The sequence below is a fragment of the Plecotus auritus genome (genome assembly GCF_963455305.1).
Source record: "Plecotus auritus genome assembly, chromosome: 8".
NCBI lineage: Eukaryota > Metazoa > Chordata > Mammalia > Chiroptera > Vespertilionidae > Plecotus > Plecotus auritus.
Window position 1 is genome coordinate 2,460,154 of NC_137782.1, and position 24,913 is coordinate 2,485,066.

General features: G+C 53.0%; 1 protein-coding gene across 1 annotated transcript in view; it reads right to left on the reverse strand.

Annotated features, from left to right (window-relative positions):
• Positions 1–24,913, reverse strand: part of CHST9 (carbohydrate sulfotransferase 9) — a 167,795-nt gene that overhangs the window by 23,018 nt on the left and 119,864 nt on the right. Inside the window, exon 4 of the mRNA XM_080682957.1 lies at positions 4,532–4,569. Within this exon, the coding sequence (XP_080539083.1) occupies positions 4,532–4,569 (38 nt within the window). The remainder of the gene's footprint in view (positions 1–4,531; positions 4,570–24,913) is intronic.

Consider the following 24,913-nt stretch of genomic DNA (forward strand, 5'->3'; position numbering starts at 1 on the left):
TGGGAGAGATCGGTAACACGCTCAACAATAAAAAATATATTTAAAACAAAAGAAAACAGGTCCCCTGCAGACGCCATCTTCCTCGGGGGGAGTCTTCCCCTGCACAAGGCATCGGCCAGGGCAGTGGTCGGCACACTCATTCGTCATCAGAGCCAAATATCAACAGGACGACGATGGAAATTCCTTTTGAGAGCCCCATTTTTTAAACTTCAACTTCTTCTAACGCCACTTCTTCAAAATAGACTCGCCCAGGCCGTGGTATTTTGTGGAAGAGCCACACTCCAGGGGCCAAAGAGCCGCCTGTGGCTCGCGAGCCGCGGTTTGCCGACCACGGGGCCAGGGGAATGCAATAGCCCTGCCCTCTGGACCCCCTGTGGCCCCGCCCTGCAGAGCTTGGGCCTGCGGAGAAGTCAGCTGCCTGGGCCAGGGAGTAGAGGTCTGGGCAGACTCTAGGGGTGTCAGTGCCTGAGCTGTGTGGCTTTGGGGAAGGGGCCATTCCCCCACTTACCCGTGACCCTGACTGGCACCTCCCCCTCATGGGAGAGGAACCATCCCCACTCTCCCAGCTCCTAGTGGCCCTCACCTCTCCACTCCTGGTGGCTCCTCCTTGCTGAGGTCCGGGCAGAATCCCAAACAGACTGAATCGTGTGGCTCTGGGGTGGGAGCCACTCCCCAAACTTTCCTTCAAATCTGACAGGTACCCCCCCCCCCCTCACAGGGGATCTACTAGCCCCATCCTCCCAACTCCCAGGGGCCTTGCCTTGCTAAGATCAAACTCTGGGAAGAATGTGGGACAGACTGAGTGTGTGGCTCTAGAATGGGGGACATTTTCCCCTTGCATGCCAGACCAGTGCAGAACCCTCCCTTCACATGGCCAAATCTTGGCCTGTTTGGGCCTGCTAACTCTGCTGGCCTCACCCTGACGACTCCTGAGACCCCACCACACGGCATGGCGTGTGAGCACCCAGTGGGTGGCAGCTAAACTTGCTATACCCTGAGACATTTGATAAAACCTAGCACCATTTATGACAAACACTCTCAGCAAGGTGGGAATAGAGGGAACAGACCTCAATTAATAAAGGCCATATATGACAAGCCCACAGCCAACATCATACTCAATGGGCAAACACTAAAAGCATTTTCCTTAAGACTGGGATCGAGACACGATGTCTGATTGCACCACTCTTATTCTACATAGTGCTGGAAGTCCTAGCCACAACAATCAGACAAGAAGAAATAAAAGGCATCCAAATTGGAAAGGAAGAAGTAAAACTGTCAATATTTGCAGATGACATGATATTGTACATAGAAAACCCTAAAGATTCCACTAAAAAATGGATAGAACTGATAAATGAATTCAGTAAAATAAGTATCTAGGTGTCAGTTACATTTTTATACACCAATAATGAACTACCAGAATGGGAAACTAAAAAAACAATCCCATTTAGAAGTGCTTAAAAAATAAAACCATACCTAGAAATAAATTTAATCAAGGATGTAAAAGACCTGTACTCGAATAATTATAAGACACTAATGAAAGAAATTGAAAAAGATACAAATAAGTGGAAGCATATACCATGCTCATGGATAAGAAGAATTAACATCTTTAACATGTCCATATTACCCAAAGCAATCTATAGATTCAACGCAATTCCTATCAAGATACCAATGGTGTATTTCACAAAACTAGAACAAGTATTCCAAAAATTTACATGGAACCACAAAAGACCCCAAAGAGCCACAGCAATCTTAAGAAAGAAGAACTAAAGTGAGAGGATTCATGCTATCTAATATCAAACTATAATACAAGCCTAGAGTAATCAAAACGTCATGGTACTGGCATTTAAACAGACATAAATCAATGGGACAGAATAGAGTACAGAAATAAACCCACACATTTATAGTCAATTAATATTTGACCAAGCTAGCAAAAACACACAAGGGGTAAAGACAGTCTATTCAATAAATGGTGTTAGGAAAAATGGAAAGATAGGTGCAAAAAAAAGGAAACTAGACTACCTTATTACACCATACACAAGAATAAACTCAAAATGCATTAAAGACTTAAATGTTAGACTTGAAACCATAAAAATCCCGGAAGAAAGCAAAGGTGTTTCTTGTAGCACTATTTTTGTGTGGTATATCTCTTTGGGCAAAGGAAATAACAACAAAAAATAAACAAATGGGACTACGTCAGAATAAACTGCGTTTACACAGCAAAGCAAGCCATCAATAAAATGAAAAGATAACCCACTGCATGGGAGAACATATTTGTCAATGATACATCTGGTAAGAGATTAATACTGCAAATGTGAAAGAGCCTATAAAACTCAACACCAAAAAACCAAATAATCCAATTAATAACTGGGCAAAGGACTTGAATAGACACTTCTTCACGGAGGACATAAAGATGGCCAATTGACATATGGAAAGGTGCTCAACGTCACCAATCATCAGAGAAATGCAAGCTAAAATCACCTCACACCTGTCAGGATGGCTATCATCAATACATCAACAAACTACCAATGTTGGTGAGGATGTGGAGAAAAGGGAACCCTCGTGCACTGCTGGTGGGCATACAACCACTGTGGAAACAGTACGGAGTTTCCTCAAAAAGTTAAAGATGGAACTCCCATTTGACCCAGTGATCCCTCTCCTGGGAATATATCTGAAGAAAACCAAAACACGAATTTCAAAGAATATCTCCACCCCTATGTTCATTGCATCATCATTTACAATCGCCAAGATCGGGAAGCAGCCCTAGCGTCCATCAGATGAGTGGATGAAAAAGCTGTGGTACATTTACACAGTGGAATACTACGCGGCGGTAAAAAAGAAGGCAATATTACCCTTCATGACAGCATGGACGGGCCGGGAGAGCATTATGCTAAGTGAAATAAGCCAGTCGGAGAAAGACAAGGACCCTATGATTTCACTTCCCTGTGGAATCTAATGAATAAAAAACTGAAAAACATAATAGAAACAGATTCTTAGATACAGAGAACCGACTGACAGCTATCCAAGGGGAGTGGGCTTGGGGACCGGGTGGAAAGGTGAAGGGTTTAAGTAAACAAAAAAGAACTCCTAGGCACAGAAAACTGTATGGTGATTACCAGCGAGAAAAGGGGGTGGAGGGAGGTACAAGAGGGTAACGGGGGGATAAACGGTGATGGGCGGAGAGGTGACTTGGGGTGGTGAACACACAGTACAGTGACCGATGATGCGTTACAGAATCGTACACCTGAAACCTCTACAGTTCTCTTGACCAATGTCACCCCAAGAAATTCAGTTAATAAAAGAATAAAAGAAGTCTCTTTACAAGGACGTAAATAAACAAAAATGGTAGCAATAAACTTCACTGCTGTTCAGCCTGACCAACCCCTTGAGTACATACAAATATTTGAAAACACAATGATAGAGAGACTAAGCTCAAAGGCAAGGGAACGTTCTGAAATCGCTAACTGATTTTGTCATTGCGCAACCATGGCCTTTCCAAGTATGAAGTTGGCTGCTACTTCGAGTCAACACCTACGTTTATATTCAAAGGCAAGTGCTACCCCTAAACGAGCTTCCCCAAGCTCCATGCGTTTCAGGGCGCCTGGCACAGCTCAGTGAACCTGGAACTAAACTGGGGTGCAGTGACAGAGGGCACACGAATGGGACTCATTTTGAAGCCCCCCGAGGAGAAGACTGTGCGAAATGCACCTTGCCTGGTAAAAGTGTAGACGTACCCTCTTCTCCTCGACAAGAGTGGGTGATACGTTAGGCCAGAGGAGAACAGCACCCACAGGCCCGGGGATTCGAGGCTGTGAGTGACGCCCGAGGGTGTCTGTCACAGGCCCAGGCCTGCCCCCGAGGCTAGGGCCCAGGCAGCGTTGGGAGGGACTGCGCTGGGCTGGCCGGGAAGAGGCAGGGGTGGGCAGGGCAGCGTTGGGTGGCTGCGTGTCTCAAGCCCCTTACATGGTCATACACAGTGACTCCTTCTTCCAGAAAACGTAACAAATAAATTAGTAAAAAGACTGGCTGAGCAAACAGCGACACGGCCAGGAGGACCTGGGCCACCTCGGACAGCAATCACAGCCCAGCACGGAGTCAGCCGGTACATTTCCACCCGGGGTTCAGCGCTCAACCCGCTGGGAATCGAAACCTGGGAAAATCACGGAGCGCCACCTCAGGGAGGAGAGAAGTAGATAAAAGTATCTATTTGCAGCCAGATGGTATCCATGCCCAGGTCAGGTCATGCCCGGGTGGCACACACCAGCAGGCCGGGTCCCCTGTCCACCGGGTCCCTCCTGGGGAGATGGCGTGGAGGGGAGTGAGGCGGTGGGGAGGCGAGAAAAGTACATGTGTGCCCATAGGACCAATTACACCCAATGCACATGTTCTCAGGGCCAGTGACACACACACACACACGGCTCACTCCCTACAACCAGCAAGGCCTTTCGTATTTTAAAAAGCACTTACAAGTGCTTCGTTACCAACTTAAAGCAGGACTGGACATCGCAGTTCCGGAGGCGTGAGGAATACATACCTGGCCGGTGGTATGCTCCCGGGTGTCCCCTCCGGTCACTGAAAGAGAAAGAAACAGAGTTCACCATTCAGCGCACACACACGCCTGAAAGGCCGTCCCAGTGTCGCTCTCTCCGCACCCCAAGCTCCCACAGCCGTCCTGGGCTCTCTGAGCGAGGACTGGTACCATATTGTGAACATTTGCCATCGCTCCATAGTTGGGGGTGCGGGGGGAGGCGACACGTGAACCCACCACGTTAGACTAAGAGCAGAGGACCGAATGGGAGCCGGGAAGGGCGGGCCACAGGGATGCATCACGCACTGGCGGAGAAGCGGCGAGGGATGAAAAGCGAGGGATGAAAAGCGAGGGGTGAAAAGCGAGGGGTGAAAAGCGAGGGGTGAAAAGCACCAAGGGAAATCCGGACGGGCCCCGTCCCGGGTCCCCAAACAGTGACAGCGCTTCCCGGTGTGACACGGGCGCTCAGCGCCTGCAAGCCGAGGGCCAGGCGAGGAGACGGAAGGGGCAGGTGCGCTGCTTTTCAGAGCTGCTCTCTGGCCCGTGCGGATGGGACAGATGCTATGACGCGTTGTGGCTGCAGTATCGCGGGCGACCCATGGAAGTCCAAGCCAGCAGCTCTGTCCGCGGAGGCCTGGCCAGGACAGAGGCCCATGTCAGTGTCCCAAAGGGGCCTGATAATAAAGAGTCTCAGAGAACAGGCCCCGTCCCTGTGAAAATGGCCTGAAGGCCGGCGATGCCATGTCTGTCTTAAACGGGAGGAAAAGCACCCTTAGAAACACCCGCGGACGGCCAGCTACCGGCAGGAGAGGGAAGGCGTCATCAGGGGCATTGCAGTTATTTCTTGCTTGTGAACATCTTGGTGCAAGATACACTTTTTTTTTTTTTAAAATATATTTTATTGATTTTTTACAGAGAGGAAGAGAGAGGGATAGAAAGTTAGAAACATCGATGAGAGAGAGACATCGATCAGCTGCCTCCTGCACACCTCCCACTGGGGATGTGCCCGCAACCAAGGTACATGCCCTTGACCGGAATCGAACCTGGGACCCTTTGGTCCGCAGGCCGACTCTCTATCCACTGAGCCAAACTGGTTAGGGCGAGATACACTTTTTAAAAAAACGTTATTATTTTATTGGTTTTAGCGAGAGAGAGAGGAAGGGAGAGGGAGAGAGAGATAGCATCATCAATAATGAGAGAGGAACCTCTAACGGCTGCCTCCTGCGTGGCCCCGACTGGGGGTCGAGCCCACAAACCCGGCATGTGCCCGGCCCAGGAATCGAACCAGTGACCTCTTGGTTCATGGGCCGACGCTCCACCACTGAGCCACACCGGCCGGGCTGAGATACACTTTTCACACTTGTCCTTTTACAACTTCAGTGAAGATGATGGTGCCGTCACATGCAGTTGTAAGAAATCATCCAGGCAGGTCCTGTCAGTGTGCCTCTGACCTCCCCGCCCCCCAGGGGTGAGGTCTGAATGATGGACAGCACAGGGTCGCTGCCCGGATAGGGCCCTGGCCAGGCAAGGCTGGGAGCTGGTCCATCACAGGACCCCCCACGTTGCCCTTTATAGCCGCACCCGCCTCCCGCCCAGCACACACGCTAAGGCAGCGGCTCGGGCTCCCAGCGGAAGGAGAGGTTCCGGGGCTGAACCTCATTCCATGGACCTCCTGGGGCCTGCCTGGCCACGGGTGGGTGCTGGCTCTCACCAAACACTCTGCTTGGTGCTAGCAGCCCTTCTTGGATCGGTCCCCAACTGATCCTAAAAGCATCCTGGCGACAGGGACTGTGTCCAAGGCCTTTCCTCCCTCCGTTACAGCCCACATCCGCAGGAACGGGGCCCGTGTTTGAGCACAAAAGGTGCTCAAGACTGCGGGAACCGGAGCGCAGGACCGAGAGTTAATTCTAGAGAACCTGTATCATCACGTTTTACACTTTTCCCGAAGATCGGCAATATTCTAATTGTCCTTTTAGTATGAATTTATCCAAATTTCCACTGTTTTCTTTCTTTAAACAACTGTTTACTAAAACAAAGTTTCTTAGCATAGCTATAGCACACATATAGGCTTCTTTTTCTTTTTTTTTTTTTTTTGGTTAGTCCTCATCCAAGGATACTTTTCCATTGATTTTTTTTTCTTTTTCTTTTTGACAGATTGGAGGGAGGGGAGGAAGGGGGGGAGAGAGAGAGAGAGAGAGAGAGAGAGAGAAACATTGATGTGAGACACATCAATTGGTTGCCTCCCACATGTGCCTTGACTGGGGCCAGGGAGGGAACCCACAACCCAGGTACATGCCCTTGACCGAGAATCGAACCCAAGACCCTTTTTAAAAAAAAAAATATATATTTTATTGATTTTTTACAGAGAGGAAGGGAGAGGGAAAGAGAGTTAGAAACATCGATGAGAAAGAGACATCGGTCAGCTGCCTCCTGCACACGCCCCACTGGGGATGTGCCCGCAACCAAGGTACATGCCCTTGACCGGAATCGAACCTGGGACCCTTCAGTCCACAGGCCGACGCTCTGTCCACTGAGCCAAAGCGGTTAGGGCAACCCAAGACCCTTTGATGCGAGGGCCGATGCTCTAACCACTGACCCACATGGCCCTATAGGGTTCTTTTTCATTGCATTACACAGTATGTGCCGTTAGGGTCGGGGTGGTGGCCGGCTGGGCAGCACAGGACAAGCTTAACCTGAGCACGCCAGCTCCAAGCAGGGGCCCGGGGAACAAACACGGGCTGTGACTTGGGACCACAAGACAAGCTGGATACAGGGTTTCTGGTAAAAGGTCAGAGGGCGTCCAGCATTCGTGGTGTCTGACCACATAAAGAAGAGGCGGTGGCTGTTGGGGATGGAAGTGGCGGGGACCATAACTGTATGTTGGAGGGACTTAGGTACCAGGTCGTATACAACTCAGGGGCAGGGTAGGAGCCGTGCTGGGGGACTGAGGGCGGGCAGGGCTGATGGAGGAGGGACAGGGCCGCCCTCCCGGTACGAAGGCCAGGGTGCTGGTTGAGGACTCGGAGCCAGACAGACCGTTGCTGTGAGTTACCGCGATTTAAACATGAGAAACATGATCTCCTCTCTTGAGCTCTGAAAATTCATAACTTAGGACACATCATCATAGAATTGTTTTGTGGCCCTGTTGTTATGGTTGCTGCTAATGACCCTTTTCCCCGCTTGCTCATGGAGGTCCTAGCCCCGTGCCCATGTACGTGGTCCCTGGCCGCTGCAAGAAAAAAGGAGGGCCTCTCACTGAAAACGAAGTCATCCCCACATTTATCCAAATGGCCTGTGACCAAGAGGAATGGCAGTTAGGGGATAAAGCTGAACGGCATGAGCCCCTGCTAATAAAAGATTAAGGAGCATGCGGCTTAGCATCTCCTAATTATTTTCCCCAGCATCTCGCCGAGACGGGGTTTGAAATCTCTGGTTGGATCAACGCTATTTCGCTCAGAGGTTTGTGGACTTTGCATACTGATTCTTTCCTGTTTCCAAGTGCATTTGCTGTTAGGCTATTTTTATTCACTTTAAAGGAATTTTAATAACTTTCTGTTGACAGCACGGACAGCTGGTCTTGAGAATTAAAGAAAACTCACTTGCTGACTGAGGAAGGAAGTGACATCAATGAGGTACTTGGATCAGCCGCAGGGGAACGGGCTTGGGAGGGAGTAGCCCGTCACTGCGCTGCGTTTAGGGAGCGATGCCTGGAGATGCAAACTGCTGTACCCATCAGACCCGCGAGGCCTCCCTCCCACCGACTTAGTGCCACGGAAGGAAGGAACGTGCCCACCACACTGAGGAGGAGGAGGAGGAGGAGGCGGAGGAGGAGGAGGAGGAGGAGGAGGAGGAGGAGGAGGAGGAGGAGGAGGAGGAGGAGAGAGTGCAGGAGCCCGGGGCTCGGGGGCCACGGGAGCGCAGGGTCCCTGTCTGTGCCAACTCCATCCTCTGTCAGGCCGCAGTTTCTTTGTCCAGAAAATGAGTTTGATGTAAACTGTTGGTTGGAGTCAGTCTCTTTCTAGGACAGATGGCGAATAAGAACATGTACTATAGTATGTATAGTGCAGACATGCTACCTGCCAGTTTAACCCAAAGAGTGCTACCAGCTGCCTTTTAACCCCACGGAGAGCTATCCGGAACAGAGGTCTTTAGGTGTCATATATAAGCTACTCTCATGATATCCTAATATTTTAAAAATTGGTAGTGATAGTAGCCCAGCCAGTGTGGCTCAATGGTTGAGCGTCGACCTATGAACCAAGAGATCACAGTTCAATTCCAGGTCAGGGCACATGCCCAGGTTGCAGGCTCGCTCCCCAGAGTGGGGCGTGCTGGAGGCAGCCAATCAATGATTCTCTCTCATCATTGATGTTTCTCTCTTTCTCTTCCTCTCTGAAATCAATTAAAAAAATATAAAAAATTGGTAGTCATTGTTTACAACTCTACTGCAGAGAAAGGTCGGGTGCCAAATCTGCACTTTAAATAACGACAATAGAATAATCGCAGTGATCATTGCTGTCACCATGAATGACTTCATTCTTCACCATTTTCCTCTGGAGCTAGTTACTCATTTTTCAAAGACAACTGTAGCTCAAGTGCATTGAGTGTGTATGTGTGCGGGTTGTGTGTTGTGAGCATGCATGTATGTTTGGATACACATGCACCTGTGTGTAGAGAGTGCCTGGGAAAGGCCCCTGAGCTGATTGTCATCTGGATCCTGGAAACATACCTTTCCAGAGGTAGGTGTGTTGTCAGCCTGACCTTCAGCTCAGGCGCCAGGGGGTGGGTTTCATTATCTAAATCCAGCCAAGCACCAGGAACAAACACGATTATCTGGGCCCACCCAGAAGTGACGATTACAAAGAAGCTACAAGAATGCACATAATTTCCTTCGTCTTGGGCTTTAGTAAAACTTCCTGGTTTTTGCTGTGTAAAATAAACACACTATATCGGCTCTGGGTCCCTGTCTCTCCATCAGAGGACAGCTGTCCCACCCGGTCCCAGCTCTTTCCTTCTATCTCTGTGTCTGTCTCTTTCTTTCATTTTCTCAATCCCCCGCCGCCCCTACTCAGGAACCCAGGAACTGGACTTCTCTCTAGCTGGACTCGGAAAAGAGAGAAATATTCACACCTGTGCAAAAGACAGGCAGAATAGTACCTATAGACATTTTATGGTTATAAGCTGAAAAGTTAAATGGATAATTATTTCTTAGCTCATGCTAGAAAGCATCTGAGGTGGCTAGTCATGGCTCAATCACAGTTACTGATAAATAATTTGAGTTTGAGTTAGCAATCTGGAGTCAAACAGCATTTAATTCAGAATTTTATTTGGGGTATTCAACTAAATTTTCAGATTTCATGAACTTAAATATGTAATTTGAACCACTCAGGGATATTGGTTAAGTAGAAATGAATGGACGAGGTCTCAACAGCTGTCTTCAGGCCGAAGAATTTTCAGAATGTCCCCAACCTGGATATGCTTTGACTTTAGCAAAACTCACCCTTTTGATCGAGAGCGCTATTTCAACACATGTCTATTCTGTACGATATGCGAGGTGCTCTGGAGGGACAGAAGTACAGCGGAGGAAATGTGATGAGCACACCAACTGGGACCGCATCAAACTAACATAGTTTCTGCTCAGCAAGAGAAACCACCGACGAAATGAAAAGGCAACCTATGAAATGGGAGACAGGATTCGCAAATCACATATCTTGTTATATTGGAAATCAGCGAGCTGAACAGAGGACGCCTTAATCAGTCAGCCAAATGTGGAGTCTTTATTACACCGGCGGTCTCAGAGGAGTTATCTCCAGAGTCTGAGCAAAGCAACATGGAGGAAGTGTTCTCTCTATACCAGGGGTGGGCAAACTTTTTGACTGGAGGGCCACAATGGGTTCTTCAACTGGACCGGGGGGCCGGAACAAAAGTATGGATGGAGTGTTTGTGTGAATTAATATAAATTCAAAGTAAAGGAGCGGAGGGGAGAGCAAGAGAACCCTCCGCTCTTTCGGCTCCGCGGGTCGGATAGAACAGCCGAACGGGCCGTAGTTTGCCCACGGCTGGTCTATACCCTCCCGGTTTCTTTGTCTCCTAAATAGGGGGCTTCCGCACCTTTGGCAGGCTCTACAAAGAGCCCTATGTACTGGGAGATATTCTGCAGGAAGCTTGTAGCCTTGAGCACAGCACAATTCAGATAACTAAAAGCCACCTGGCATGGGAGTAAGCAGGGATGGACCAGACCCTTATGTCAGCAGAGCGGCTTGCAAGGCCAGATAATTGAACTTATTTCCCCTATTATTTGAGCAAGCATGTTTACAGAAGCCAAGAATAGCAGAGTTAATTCACAGAACAAAGGACCCTCCATGTTTAGGGGAAAATTTCAGACAGCAGTTTTTACAACATAGAGGTTACAGCAGCCGTGGGCAAACTACGGCCCGCGGGCCGGATCCAGCTATTCTATCCGGTTCTCTTGCTCTCCCCTCCGCTCCTTTCCTTTGAATTTATATTAGTTCACACAAACACTCCATCCATGCTTTTGTTCCGGCCCTCCGGTCCAGTTTAAGAACCCATTGTGGCCCTCGAGTCAAAAAGTTTGCCCACCCCTGGTACGGGAACAAGATGGAGTGCCTACGCTTCCATCCGGTAAGGGGTTAATACCCAAAATAAATGAAGAACTCACACAACTCCAGAGAGCGAAAACCCAGACACTCCGATTTAAGAATGGGCCAGCCGTGCCCGCCCGGGGAGGAGGACTTGCCAGGAGCACGGGGGGTCAGCCTCTCTCCGGTGAACCAGTTCTGGTCCTCATGCAAAACACACTTTGGGAAGAGCGGGGGGCACAATGGCCTGCTTCCTTTGGGGGTGACACTTCTTAGGGTGAATTATGACCGGGCCCCTGAGGAAGGCTCTCGTTGACCCAACTCCAGTCAGACTCCTCCACCTCTCCCACGAGGCCGTGACGTGGACCCGCCCTGCCTTCCGCCTTCCCGCCCTAGGCTTAGCAAGAATCCTGCTGAGTAAGTTTAACAAGAGTCTCCGCACACTGGGTAGGTGATCACCCCTGACCTCCCATCGGGTTTCTCACCCCCACCTTTGATGTCTAAGTCCTTGGCCTGCCTTTAGCCAGGATCCTGTTCGGTCAGTTCAGGAAGAACCCCCGCCCCGCCCCCCCCCGCCTTGGATGTCCCCCCTCAGTTACTGCCCTTCCACTGACCCCCACATGGTACTCCTGGGCTGTGAGTCCCATTGCCCCTGCTGTACTCAGAGGTGAGCAAGCTCGCTCCTCTGTTAAACACCCCCATGCCTACAGTCCTCCATGAAGCCTTCCTCGCCACTTTCAGTGTCAGAATAATTATTTTTCTCCAACAGACCTAACCTTTTAACATTACACCTATTCCCTGTGTTTTCTACCCAGGATCCGTCCCAAAACGACTGATTTTATTAATTCTTCATTCAATTTGCAGATCCCAAGCACTGTAGCTTCTAGTTATCCTCTGTGATGGCTCAACGCCTTCGTACAACGTCAGGGGAACTGGAAATAGGGACACCAGCCAGCAAGGGTGGACCCTGGACCTCACGAAGTGGTCTTGAGCAGGAGCCACACTGTTATTAAAAGAAAGCTTCCCTCCCCTTTTTACTTCCTCCCCCCCCCACCAACTTTGGAAGTGATGAGAAATGTGAGCTTTCTTTTTTAAATCAAACGTAGACTTTTGAAATGGGCTGCTGTGTTTTCTTTCCATTTCAAGCAAGATTATGATTATTATTTTTTTTTTAGGCCACACTGAGTGGGGACAGCTGGTTCGTCTCAGGAAGCTTTGTGGGAACGAGGGCGATACAGACAGCACTATGGATGTTTTTTTCAGTGACCTCTTTCCCCTCCATCAACGCTCACCCACTCAAGGCCAGAAGTAGCCGCAAGGATGTGAAGGGGCTGTAATTGTTAGCCAGCCTCCCAGCTCAGCTCTTTGTACATGATGTAAACAGACCTCCGGAGAGTTTGTTTGGAGAGTGTGGATTACATGTGTGGAGAGCAAGCCTGGAGCCGCGCCTTTCTGGAGGGTTCTGGGTATGATCAGTGGGTCTCCCTATGGCAGGGGTGGGCAAACTTTTTGACTCGAGGGCCACAATGGGTTCTTAAACTGGACTGGAGGGCCGGAACAAAAGCATGGATGGAGTGTTTGTGTGAACTAATATAAATTCAAAGTAAAGGAGCGGAGGGGAGAGCAAGGGAACCCTCCGCTCTTTCGGCTCCGCGGGCCGGATAGAACAGCCGAACGGGCCGGATCCGGCCCGCGGGCCGTAGTTTGCCCACGGCTGCCCTATGGCCTGGGCCTGTCATCTGGGCATCGGAGGCCAGATGTGAGCCGGCAGCATCTGGCCCCATGCAGTGCCATTCCCAGTATCAATATCCCCGATGTTTTCCGGAACAAAACCAACCAGGTAGACTCATGATTTTGATGCTTTTATTCCATCCCCCTTTTCTATCTTGGCATTTGGAGGGCGTTTGTCCCTTGCTTGCTTGTTTTACACGTCAGAGGTCCTAAGTATATTTTAATTGCCGCTCCCTGTCGGGGCTAGGGGTGGGGAAGGGGGTAGGACCCCATAAGGGGTGTCACAAAATCAACTTGTGGTGGGAATTGTTTTTTTAACACCTAGGACAGGGTAGAAATGACAACGTTGAACAAGACCTATGGAAGCACCATAGCAAATTCTTTTTAAATCAGCTATCTACCTCACATCGTCAGGATGAGAGAAAAACCATCCCGTAGTCATCCACATCACAGTTGGTGTCTAGCTGCTTGCTTTTGTGAAAACAAGGTTTTTGGAGTTTGAAGCTCAGCGTATATATATATATTTTTTTACTTAGCAGGAAAACGTGTTGATTCTTCTTTTTCATGTGGTGACAGTAATTTTCCTTTGTTTTCTGTTTCTCCCCCTCCTCTTGGAAAACGTATACCTCTGATCAAATCTGGTGGCTTCCAGGAAAGGACTAATTTAAATAAGTACCTTAAACCCAGAAGCCCTCAACTATTTTGTACATGAATCGTTACCTGGTTTTCTCTCTTCAGATCTGCCATGGTTCTTCTTTCCCTTGGCAGATAGAGAGCACCGCCCGGCAGGGTTTAGGCACAGGCAGATGATGCCAATCCTGCCGGGGTGCCTCGGGGAGCACTCGCAACCACAGTCTCCTTACCCCCAACCCACCCACGTGTTCTGTGCAAATAAGAACTGAAGCTGCTAATCTCTCCTCTCACGGTCTTGCCCACACTCCATCATTCTCTCTGAAGCCAAGTTTTGGTCCTATCTAAAATATGAAGAACTATAAAGTTATAAAATACAGATGAAAGGAGTCGACTATAATTACCTGTAGATAAGACCTGTTATCCTTGGGGACACACCCTTCCAGGTATTTTGTTTTTACTTTTTCAAAGACAATACAAGTTTTACAGGCTTTTTGTTCACTGAAATAATATGTTATTAACTAGAGGCCCGGTGCATGAAATTCATGCACAGGTAGGGTCCCTAGGCCCGGCTGGCGATCAGGGCCGATCTGTGGGGCGACCGGCAGGGCAACCGGGGGGGCCCCCACTGGCACCCTCCTTGGCTGGCCTGAGGCCTGCGGGCTGGGGGAAGCTCCTGCATTGAGCGTCTGCCCCCTGGTGGTCAGTGCACATCATAGTAACTGGTCGTTCCATCGGCTGTTCCACAGTTCGGTCGATTTGCATATTAGGCCTTTATTACATAGGATAATCTTTGCTGCCATGAAGAGAACTTCTCCTGTGCAGCTCTGTGAGGCGTGTCCCTCTGAGTCCACCTCTGAGCACACCCAGGGCCCTTCCTCAGCACCGGGTCCGGGACGCGGGAGCGATGGATTACGGGACTTGACCAGGTGGCCAGTACTCATGCTACGAATACTCCTATGAGCCTATTCCCAGCACGCTGTCCACTCAAAATTAAGAAGTGGTGGCCATGTTTTAGGAACCACGCAGTTTATGCGATCCCATTGCTTTGTCTTTCACGTTTTAATTAGAGAGGAGGGACATTCAATGTGCTTGTTGGGCACTGATATTTCTTCTCCTATTCATCTCCCTGGCTTCCTTTCTAACAGGGCATTTCTCTTTCTCTTCTTACTACTAATTTTCGCCGGTCTTTAATTTTGTGACTATTTTTCCTAATTTGTCATCTGCGTTTACTTAGTTATAACCTTAGGCAATGAAAGGAGGATCTAAGGATTGGGACGCCAGTGTGAGTGAGCACTGACAGCACAGCGGTGCATGCTGGGCCCCAACACTCTTGCTGAGATGGGGCTCCTGGTGTCCCAGTTGTGCAGCTGATGAAGCCTGGGGCCTGCAGAGGGAAGGTGAAGGCTGGGGCCTGCAGAGGAAAGGTGGAGGCTGGACCTGCAGAGGGAAGGTGGAGGCTGGGGCCTGCAGAGGGAAGGTGGAGGCTGGGGCCTGCAGAGGAAAGGTGAGGCTGGGCCTGCAGAGGGAAGGTGGAGGCTGGGCCTGCAGAGGGAAGGTGAGGCTGGGCCTGCAGAGGGAAGGTGAGGCTGGGCCTGCAGAGGGAAGGTGAGGCTGGACCTGCAGAGGGAAGGTGGAGGCTGGGCCTGCAGAGGGAAGGTGAGGCTGGGCCTGCAGAGGGAAGGTGAGGCTGGGCCTGCAGAGGGAAGGTGAGGCTGGACCTGCAGAGGGAAGGTGGAGGCTGGGCCTGCAGAGGGAAGGTGAGGCTGGGCCTGCAGAGGGAAGGAGGCTGGGGCCTGCAGAGGGAAGGTGAGGCTGGGCCTGCAGAGGGAAGGAGGCTGGGGCCTGCAGAGGGAAGGTGAGGCTGGGCCTGCAGAGGGAAGGTGAGGCTGGGGCCTGCAGAGGGAAGGTGAGGCTGGGGCCTGCAGAGGGAAGGTGAGGCTGGGGCCTGCAGAGGGAAGGTGAGGCTGGGCCTGCAGAGGGAAGGAGGCTGGGGCCTGCAGAGGGAAGGTGAGGCTGGGCCTGCAGAGGGAAGGAGGCTGGGGCCTGCAGAGGGAAGGTGGAGGCTGGGGCCTGCAGAGGGAAGGTGGAGGCTGGGCCTGCAGAGGGAAGGAGGCTGGGGCCTGCAGAGGGAAGGTGAGGCTGGGGCCTGCAGAGGGAAGGTGAGGCTGGGGCCTGCAGAGGGAAGGTGAGGCTGGGGCCTGTAGAGGGAAGGTGGAGGCTGGGGCCTGCAGAGGGAAGGTGGAGGCTGGGGCCTGCAGAGGGAAGGTGGAGGCTGGGCCTGCAGAGGGAAGGTGGAGGCTGGGTCTGCAGAGGGAAGGTGGAGGCTGGGCCTGCAGAGGGAAGGAGGCTGGGGCCTGCAGAGGGAAGGTGAGGCTGGGCCTGCAGAGGGAAGGTGAGGCTGGACCTGCAGAGGGAAGGTGAGGCTGGGGCCTGCAGAGGGAAGGCGGAGGGTGGATCTGCAGAGTGAAGGTGGAGGCTGGATCTGCAGAGGGAAGGTGAGGCTGGGCCTGCAGAGGGAAGGTGAGGCTGGGGCCTGCAGAGGGAAGGCGGAGGGTGGATCTGCAGAGGGAAGGTGGAGGCTGGATCTGCAGAGGGAAGGTGAGGCTGGGCCTGCAGAGGGAAGGTGAGGCTGAGTCCTGCAGAGGGAAGGTGGAGGCTGGGGCCTGCAGAGGGAAGGAGGCTGGGCCTGCAGAGGGAAGGAGGCTGGGCCTGCAGAGGGAAGGAGGCTGGGCCTGCAGAGGGAAGGAGGCTGGGCCTGCAGAGGGAAGGTGAGGCTGAGTCCTGCAGAGGGAAGGTGGAGGCTGGGGCCTGCAGAGGGCAGATGGCTGCGACTATAGGGCAGTTACAGAGCTGGGAGATGGAGAACCGTGTCCTAACTTCTGAGCTGCCACCACCCCTTCCTGGTCCCTGCTTTCTCACCATCAGGCTCGGACAGGCACGACTCCGTAGCTATTAAAATTAACAAGCCCAATGCGTATGTCACCATCGACACAGCACCTTCGTTGTATTCTCAGAACAGTGTGCACAACGAATCTGCTTTAAAAAGTACGTGTATGTATAGGGCAATAAAGAGGTCAGAGGCGATGCCCTCGAACCCTTGTTGTAGCAGGGCCCCGTGGGAGGGAAGCAATATTCACTTTTAACCTAGACGCATCTGTGTTTTAAGAGCCTTTTTCTTAGGCACACGCACTGCCTCGATCTGAAGAGAAAGGCGTTTGTGTTTTGGATGAGAGGGCGCGGCGGAGGCGCTGAAATGGCTTTCCGCTCTGCCCCTCAGGACAGGCGTCCACGCGCTCAGCCAGGGCCCAGCGTTGAAGACACACTGTGAAAGCCTGCCTGGTGCTGGCCTTGGGCTGGACACAGGGATGAGAGATGGCAGGATGTGCCCGTCCCTCCTCCCAGGGCAGCAGACGGACACACAGCCCGGCCTCGGTGTTAGGAGGAGGCAGCGAGCAGTCAGCACAGCGAGGAAGGAGGGCCGGGCCGGCCTGCGGTCAGGGAAGACTCGCAGAGGAGGAAGCATTGGAAGGAAGACTTGCCCCTCCAGAATGTTCCCTTTCCCAGCTGCCCCTGTCTCTGCAGCCCGGTGGTCCCGTCTCCAGGGACTAACCTGGGGTAACCACAGAACCTCCTGTGGCCTGATTCCTCCTGTGCCCCCACATTTTGGAAGCAGCCCCTTTCTAAAGCGTCCTCCCGCTTACTTCAGCCTGAGCGTGGCCTCTGTTTCCACGGAGACACGCGCTCACACACGTTGGGGACAGCAGCGGCCCTGGGGGCGGTGGCCCAACTCCTGGGTGCCGGGGCCAAGGCCGCCGCAGCAAATGACTGCACAGGTGCCTGGGACGCCAGCGGGCAAACTGGCAGGCGGCAGGGGCGGTGTAGGTGGCACTGGGTTTAGAGTCAGGGAGGAGGCGGTCGGAAGACCTCTAGACGTTCTTATGGACATGGAATGAAGCCGGAGAAGCACAAGCTTTTCTGCTTGTTTTAAACTCCCAGGCTGATGCTTCTGAGACACACTCATTACACATGGAGGCTACACAGCTGTTTAACAAATGTTTCTACTGAATTCAAGGAGAGGAAGAGAGAGGGAGAGAGAGACAGAAACATGAGGGAATCATGGATCGGCTGCCTCCTGCACGCCCCACACATGAGAGAATCAGGGATCGGCTGCCTCCTGCACGTACACACATGAGGGAATCACGGATCGGCTGCCTCCTGCACGCCCCACACATGAGAGAATCAGGGATCGGCTGCCTCCTGCACGCCCCACACATGAGAGAATCACAGATCGGCTGCCTCCTGCACGCCCCACACATGAGAGAATCACGGATCGGCTGCCTCCTGCACGCCCCACACATGAGGGAATCACGGATCGGCTGCCTCCTGCACGCCCCGCACATGAGAGAATCATGGATTGGCTGCCTCCTGCACGCCCCACACATGATAGAATCATGAATAGGCTGCCTCCTGCACGCCCCACACATGAGAGAATCACGGATCGGCTGCCTCCTGCACGCCCCACACATGAGAGAATCACGGATCGGCTGCCTCCTGCACGCCCCGCACATGAGAGAATCAGGGATCGGCTGCCTCCTGCACACCCCGCACATGAGAGAATCATGGATCGGCTGCCTCCTGCACACACACACATGAGAGAATCACGGATCGGCTGCCTACTGCACGCCCCGCACATGAGTGAATCACGGATCGGCTGCCTCCTGCACACCCCACACACATGAGAGAATCAGGGATCGGCTGCCTCCTGCACGCCCCACACATGAGAGAATCACGGATCGGCTGCCTCCTGCACGCACACACATGAGAGAATCACGGATCGGCTGCCTCCTGCACGCCCCACACTGGGGATCAAGCCCGCAACCTGGACCAGGAATTGAACTGTGACCTCCTGGCTCCTAGGCCGCCCTCAAGCACTGAGTCGCGCCGGCCTGGCTCTCACCGCTATCTAACCTGCCCTTTCACCCACCCGGCAAACAGGGCATTCTAAGCACCAGGCACTGAAGAGGACACCGTGAACGAATGAGCCCAAACCCCTCCATCGCAGGGCAGACTCGAACCCCAGCCGGTCTGCCCTCCACACACTGCGCCTTCTGCTGCCCCAGCACCTCCCGCCCGTGTCTGAGAAAATCCCATTGGCCAGCACGTCACCTCAATGACCCCCCCTCCGCCTCTTCCAGGGACCCCACGGGTGCCGAGTGACGGTAGCCTCTTGCCCTCCGGACCCACACCCTCCGCTCAGCGGGCATCTCTCGGAGCTTCTAGAACTTGGCGGCAGGCGAGTCCTTACCAGAGAGCTGAGGCTGGTGCTCCCTGCTGAGCCCTCGGGTCTATCTGTAAGAAACAGAGAACCGGTGAGCTGCCTACCAGCTCCCCCAGCTGTTCAAGTGGGAAACCTTCCCAGAGCATGAGGGCCGGCCGAGTCCAGCTTGTGTTTCCAAAAAGGAGGAAAAAGAAAAGTGAGACAACCCTCCACGTGTGTCTTCAGCTGCAAACGTCAGACCGTCGTGCAGCACGAGGCTGTGGTGATCAGGGGGAGGGCCCGGGTGTCAGACGGACAGGGGTTCCTGTACCAGCTCTCCTAGGTACGGCTGCGTGACCTCGACCATTTGCTCAGCGCCTCCAAACCTTGACTTCTTCCTTGGAAACGCGGGTTATCGGAACAGTCCCTCCTCCGTGAGGCGTGCGGCAGGCCGAGTGACATGCATGCAGGGTGAGCACGGTGCCCGGCCCGGAGGAAGTGCCCATTAAATGGGGCCTGTTTTCATGTAGCCCCAGGACATTTTTATTTCTTTAATTAAATTCTTTTTTCAATCACAGTTGACGTATAATATTAGTTTCAGGGATACCTGAAACTAATGCACGCCCCACACAGGAGGCATCCGATCCGTGATTCTCTCATGTGTGTGCGTGCAGGAGGCAGCCGATCCGTGATCCTCTCATGTGTGTGCGTGCAGGAGGCAGCCGATCCGTGATCCTCTCATGTGTGTGCGTGCAGGAGGCAGCCGATCCCTGATTCTCTCATGTGTGGGGCGTGCAGGAGGCAGCCGATCCGTGATCCTCTCATGTGTGTGCGTGCAGGAGGCAGCCGATCCGTGATTCTCTCATGTGTGTGCATGCAGGAGGCAGCCGATCCATGATTCTCTCATGTGTGGGGTGTGCAGGAGGCAGCCGGTCCGTGATTCTCTCATGTGTGGGGCGTGCAGGAGGCAGCCAATCCATGATTCAGACATTGATGCACCTTCAAGTGTAAATGTAGCCCCTCTTATGACTCATTTTATTTCTTTTTCTTATTACAACATAAAAAGGGGCTGGGAACTGATTCTACAACCTATGCATTTGTAGCCAAAATAAGGGACACGGCCTTACCGACGTCCAACTAGTCATGAAAATAGACTCCTACATGCTTGGCCGCGGTGGCCCGCAACCCGGGCATGTGCCCTGACCGGGAATCGAACCGTGACCTCCTGGTTCCTAGGTCGATGCTCAACCGCTGAGCCACACCGGGCAGAGAAGAAAGAAGTCTTGAAGGGTGAGCGGGCTGCCGCCGTGACCCGGGTGGGAGCCAATGGCACTCGCACAGGCCGGTGGGACCTGTCCTGGCCTGGGCTCTGATTTCAGATACGTTCTCAGGTGTGTGTGTGTCACAAAACACGGTTTTCATTTCAGAGGTTGTGAGTCACTGAGAATGAGAGCCAGGTTCTTCCCACGGCCCCATGATGCCCTCTGGCCTCCTCAACTTCATCCTCGGACACCCTGCTCCTTGTTCACAGACCCCAGCCGTCCCGGCCTCTTCTGGGTCACTTGGGGTCCAGTTCTTCCCAGCCTCACTGAGCCTCCCTTCCTCCAGAGCACTCCCTCCTCCTGTCCCAGTTCTAAGCCGCAGGCGGCCAGGCCTCCCGGCCCAGGCAGCTCCGGAGGGCTCCCCTGGCTCCTCGTGGTTCCCCGCTCTGGGGGTTTCTTCCTCGGCTCTTCTTTACAACCTGCCCTTCCAGCGAGCTAAGTTTTAATGCTCGCTTGTGGCCCGTCTCAGTCCACTGGAATGTAAGCTCCACGGCTGGTCAGCTGGGACCGGCTCTGTCTTGTTCTACGTGGATTGTTCAGGGGCTAGACTAGCACCTGGCAGAATGAGGGACCTGACACAGGCATGGGTGCATGAGCCATCCAATGAAAGGGGCGTCCCAGAGGACATCAGAGTTAATGAGGCGTAGGCCATTGGGTAAGAGGCTCCAGGGGGGGCGTGAAGGGAATTTCAAGATCTCATAAAAACTCAAGGAGGCATCACTGTGGACCACGGAGTGGTTTTTGGACCCCAGACTGGATAGCATCGTCCGGAGGATGCTAGGCACTTCCCCAGTTCTGATTGGCTGATCTCTTTGTGTGTCTGCTTCCTCCACCAGGGCGAGGTACTAGGCTCCTTTGCATTCCTGTTGCTAAGTGCGTGCCACGTACTTCTTGTATCTGACTATTCCCGTCCTCTAACGCTCTCATGCTGAGCTCTCTAACTAGATCCTCATGAACCATAAAATCTCACCAGGAATCTGTGGGCCCTCGTGGAAGAAAGCTTTGCACATGTGCTGCGACCTCTCAGACACGTCGGGATATTTCTAATCAAGCCACCATCTGGCCCACACGTCTCGTTAGCTTATTTTGCGGTGGTCCATCAATTCACGGGCACATTACGAAATCCAAAGCGTGGGATTTGAGCTGTGACCTCTGACAGTGGAGAGCGGTCCTGAGAAATGTCCTCTTTCCTTTTTGAACTTTTAAGACATTTTGAAAGGGAAGGAAGAAGGGGCTGGTCCCATTACAACCGGGGATTAGGACCAGGAGGTGCCCGCTGGGAGGCACGCAGAACTCTCCCGCCAGACGGGAGGTGGTCAGCGCCTGAGACCCCGGCCAGGGGCGTCCCCTCCTCCTCCCCCAGCGACTTTCTGTTCACAGAGCAGCTGCCCACAGGAAGAGGAAACAGTCAGATGAAAGACGCACGAGGAACGTGGGGAAGGAGGAGGTGGCGGAGACCAGGCTGGGAAGGGTGTTTTCTAAATCTCACTGCTGTTGAGCTGGTTTCTGCGGAAAACCTACCAGCAATTTCTGTACTAGGTTAACATTGTTTAGATTAGAAAATGAGCCCGTGGTGAAGTAACTAGATCAGCTGTGGGCAAACTATACAGCCCGCGGGCCGGATCCAGCCCGTTCAGCTGTTCTATCCGGCCCGCGGAGCAGAAAGAGTGGAGGGTTCTCTTGCTCTCCCCTCCACTCCTTCACCAGCAGCAGTGTTAACATGGCAACGTCGGGAAACACGGCCGCAGCTCCTTCTTCTGAGTGGGTGGATTTATATCCCCATTCAGTAGAAGGAACAACCTCTCCATCTTCCAGAGGCTCACTGGAATGCCCGCGGACGCGTCCCCCGACATCACCCTGGGAATGCGTAGAAACGTCATCGTGGTGATGTAGGGAGACACGCCCCTGGAGAGCACAGTGTCAGAGCATTAGCTAAAAAGGAGACCAACAACACTGTTCCCACTGAAGTGGATGTTTTAAAGACCAAAACCTTTCAACCCAGTCTACATTGCCATCAACATCTACGTCCCGGGCATCATTTGGAAGTTGCACTAAAGAAAATGTTTAATTTATTGTTTACACATTTTGTTCTTTTCTATTTGTTTTAGTTTTAAATTATTTTATTATATTTAAGTTTAATTTGAAAGGCTTTTGTACCTTTCCTTTGTTAGGCAATTTTATTTTGCCTTTGCCATCTTCAATAGAAGGTATGTTATTGTGCTATGATTCCTCCATTTTTTGAAGTTTCAAATTATAATAATTAGTGTTTACATTCTTCTTGTTAAAATCTTTGAAATGAATAAAACTATTGAAATAATAAAAAAAAAAGACCGTACCCTTTTATGTAATGATGTTTACTTTGAATTCATATTCGTTCACACAAACACTCCATCCATGCTTTTGTTCCGGCCCTCCGGTCCAGTTTAAGAACCCATTGTGGCCCTCGAGTCAAAAAGTTTGCCCACCCCTGAACTAGATGCTGCTTGTGTGGTGGCTGGCAGCTTTCAAACCCTTCCCCGATCCAGGACCTGGTCTTCCCCACAGCTCCTCGAAGGCAGAGCGGCAATATCAGCACGTTCCCTCTGCCAACGGGAGGAGAGGCGCTGAGCTTTGGGCCACTCGCTCGGGGCCATCGCCTCACTGCGTGGCACAGCACGGACGTGGGTCTTTGGACAACACACCGCCTATGTCCTGTCAACCAAACGTGGCCGCCGAAGCCTCCTGCTGCGTCAGGCCCTCCGGGTGCAGGTCTCAGCACGGTGCTTCCCCGAGAAGCCAGCCAGGCCTTGGCGCCGGGCAGGGAGCGGGCTGGGTGGTCCCAGGGTGCTGGGCAGCACGTTCCGTCCAGGTGGTAGTCACCTCCAGGCAAAGCGGGGGCCTGTCGCATCCCCACACCGTCTGTGCCGACTGGGCAGCAGGGGTTCCCGGCGCCTCAGGAAGCACCCAGAGTCTGGGAGCAATCCTCAAAGGGTGCCTGCTAGCAGCCGAGAAGGCTTGAAGGGGTTCCAACAGGTACCCCAACGCTATGCTAACCGGGAGGGCCGATGAACTGCTGTAAGGGGGACAAATGGAAGCAAGGGGGGACGTAAGAGGTCGCTGCATTCCCAGGCCTTCTGGGGGCGCGGGGCCAGGCCACGCGGCACCTTCTTTGAAATCAGAATCAGATGATCAGACGCGCCTCAGTGCGCTGGCTCTGTCCCCAAGGAAGCGACACAAGACACTCATTCAGTAAATCGGGGTGCGGTCCCGGCGGGACACCTCCTCCCTGCAGCTGCGGGAATTGATCCTATTAGCACGTTGGTGCAGACCGACGATCCGGCCTCCGGACAAGCGATCACCCCGCGGTCCGATCGTGAAACGGTCCGTGGCGGAGCCTGAATGGGAACCAGGCTGCTGCCTCCGGGCCTGTCCTTCCCGGTCCCACGTGCCCAGCAACAGGAGCAGCCGCTCCCCAGGCGGCCGTGCCGGGGGGACGGAGGAGGCAGGCGTAGGGGCGCCGTCCCGCCCTGAGTCCAGGGTCAGCCCCGGCCTGCTCAGCCATGGCGAGGAGATGGCTCTCCTGCGGCTGCTGGGCCCCCTCACCATGGACGGGCTTGTGGGACCAGAGGCGGCGCCCCTGGGACTCACCTGTAGAGGCCGCGCGGAGCGGCAGCCACGGAGGCAGAATCCACGCAGAGCTCGCGGGGAACCCCCAGGGGCTGGTGCGGGGGAAGACGGGGCAGGAGGCGTGGGCACTGCCCGGGGGGCAGAAGGGGAAAGCGAGTCCACCTCCGGGCATCGCCCGGCATGCAGCCCGGGAAGGGCGCGCATGGCATGGCTGCCTGCATTCGAGGCCTGATACCCACCTCCCCCCCACTTTTACTTGTTGTTAATCCTTCACCGAGGACACTTTTCCATCATTTTTCAGAGAGTGGAAGGCGGGGGGAGAGAGAGAGAGAGAGAGAGACATGGAGGCGAGAGACACACTGACTGGCTGCCTCCTGCACGTGCCCTGACCAGGGCCAGGGATCGAGCCTGCAACTGAGGTGTGTGCCCTTGGCCAGAATGGAACCCGGGACCCTTCACCTGGGACCCTTCTGTCTACCGGCCAGCGCTCTATCCACTGAGCCCAAGCACTAGGCGCCTCCCCCACCCATCCCAGTAGAAGGAATGGTCTTCGTTGAAGGGAAAGGTGAGGGGGGGTGAGGGTCTTTGTTGAAGGGAAAGGTGAGGGGGGGTGAGGGTCTTTGTTGAAGGGAAAGGTGAGAGGGGGTGAGGGTCTTTGTTGAAGGGAAAGGTGAGGGGGGGTGAGGGTCTTCGTTGAAGGGAAAGGTGAGGGGGGGTGAGGGTCTTTGTTGAAGGGAAAGGTGAGGGTCTTTGTTGAAGGGAAAGGTGAGGGGGGTGAGGGTCTTCGTTGAAGGGAAAGGTGAGGGGGGTGAGGGTCTTTGTTGAAGGGAAAGGTGAGGGGGGGTGAGGGTCTTTGTTGAAGGGAAAGGTGAGGGGGGGTGAGGGTCTTTGTTGAAGGGAAAGGTGAGGGGGGGTGAGGGTCTTCGTTGAAGGGAAAGGTGAGGGGGGGTGAGGGTCTTCGTTGAAGGGAAAGGTGAGGGGGGTGAGGGCCTGGGAACGCTGTGTGCCTGGAGCGTGCCCTCCATGCCCGCTGTGTGTGCAGGGCTGGCGCGGGGCAGACACATTCGCCTAAAGTCACAGAGTCATCTTACGAGAAGTCCAGCAAGCACCTCCCATTCCATTTCTTACATTTCTAAGGGAAGTGGCACCTCTACAGAAAACGTGTTACTTGAGAATATATAAAGCCATTTAATTTGTCCAAAAAAAAAAAAAAAAAAGTTAACCAAATCCACATGGAAGCTGT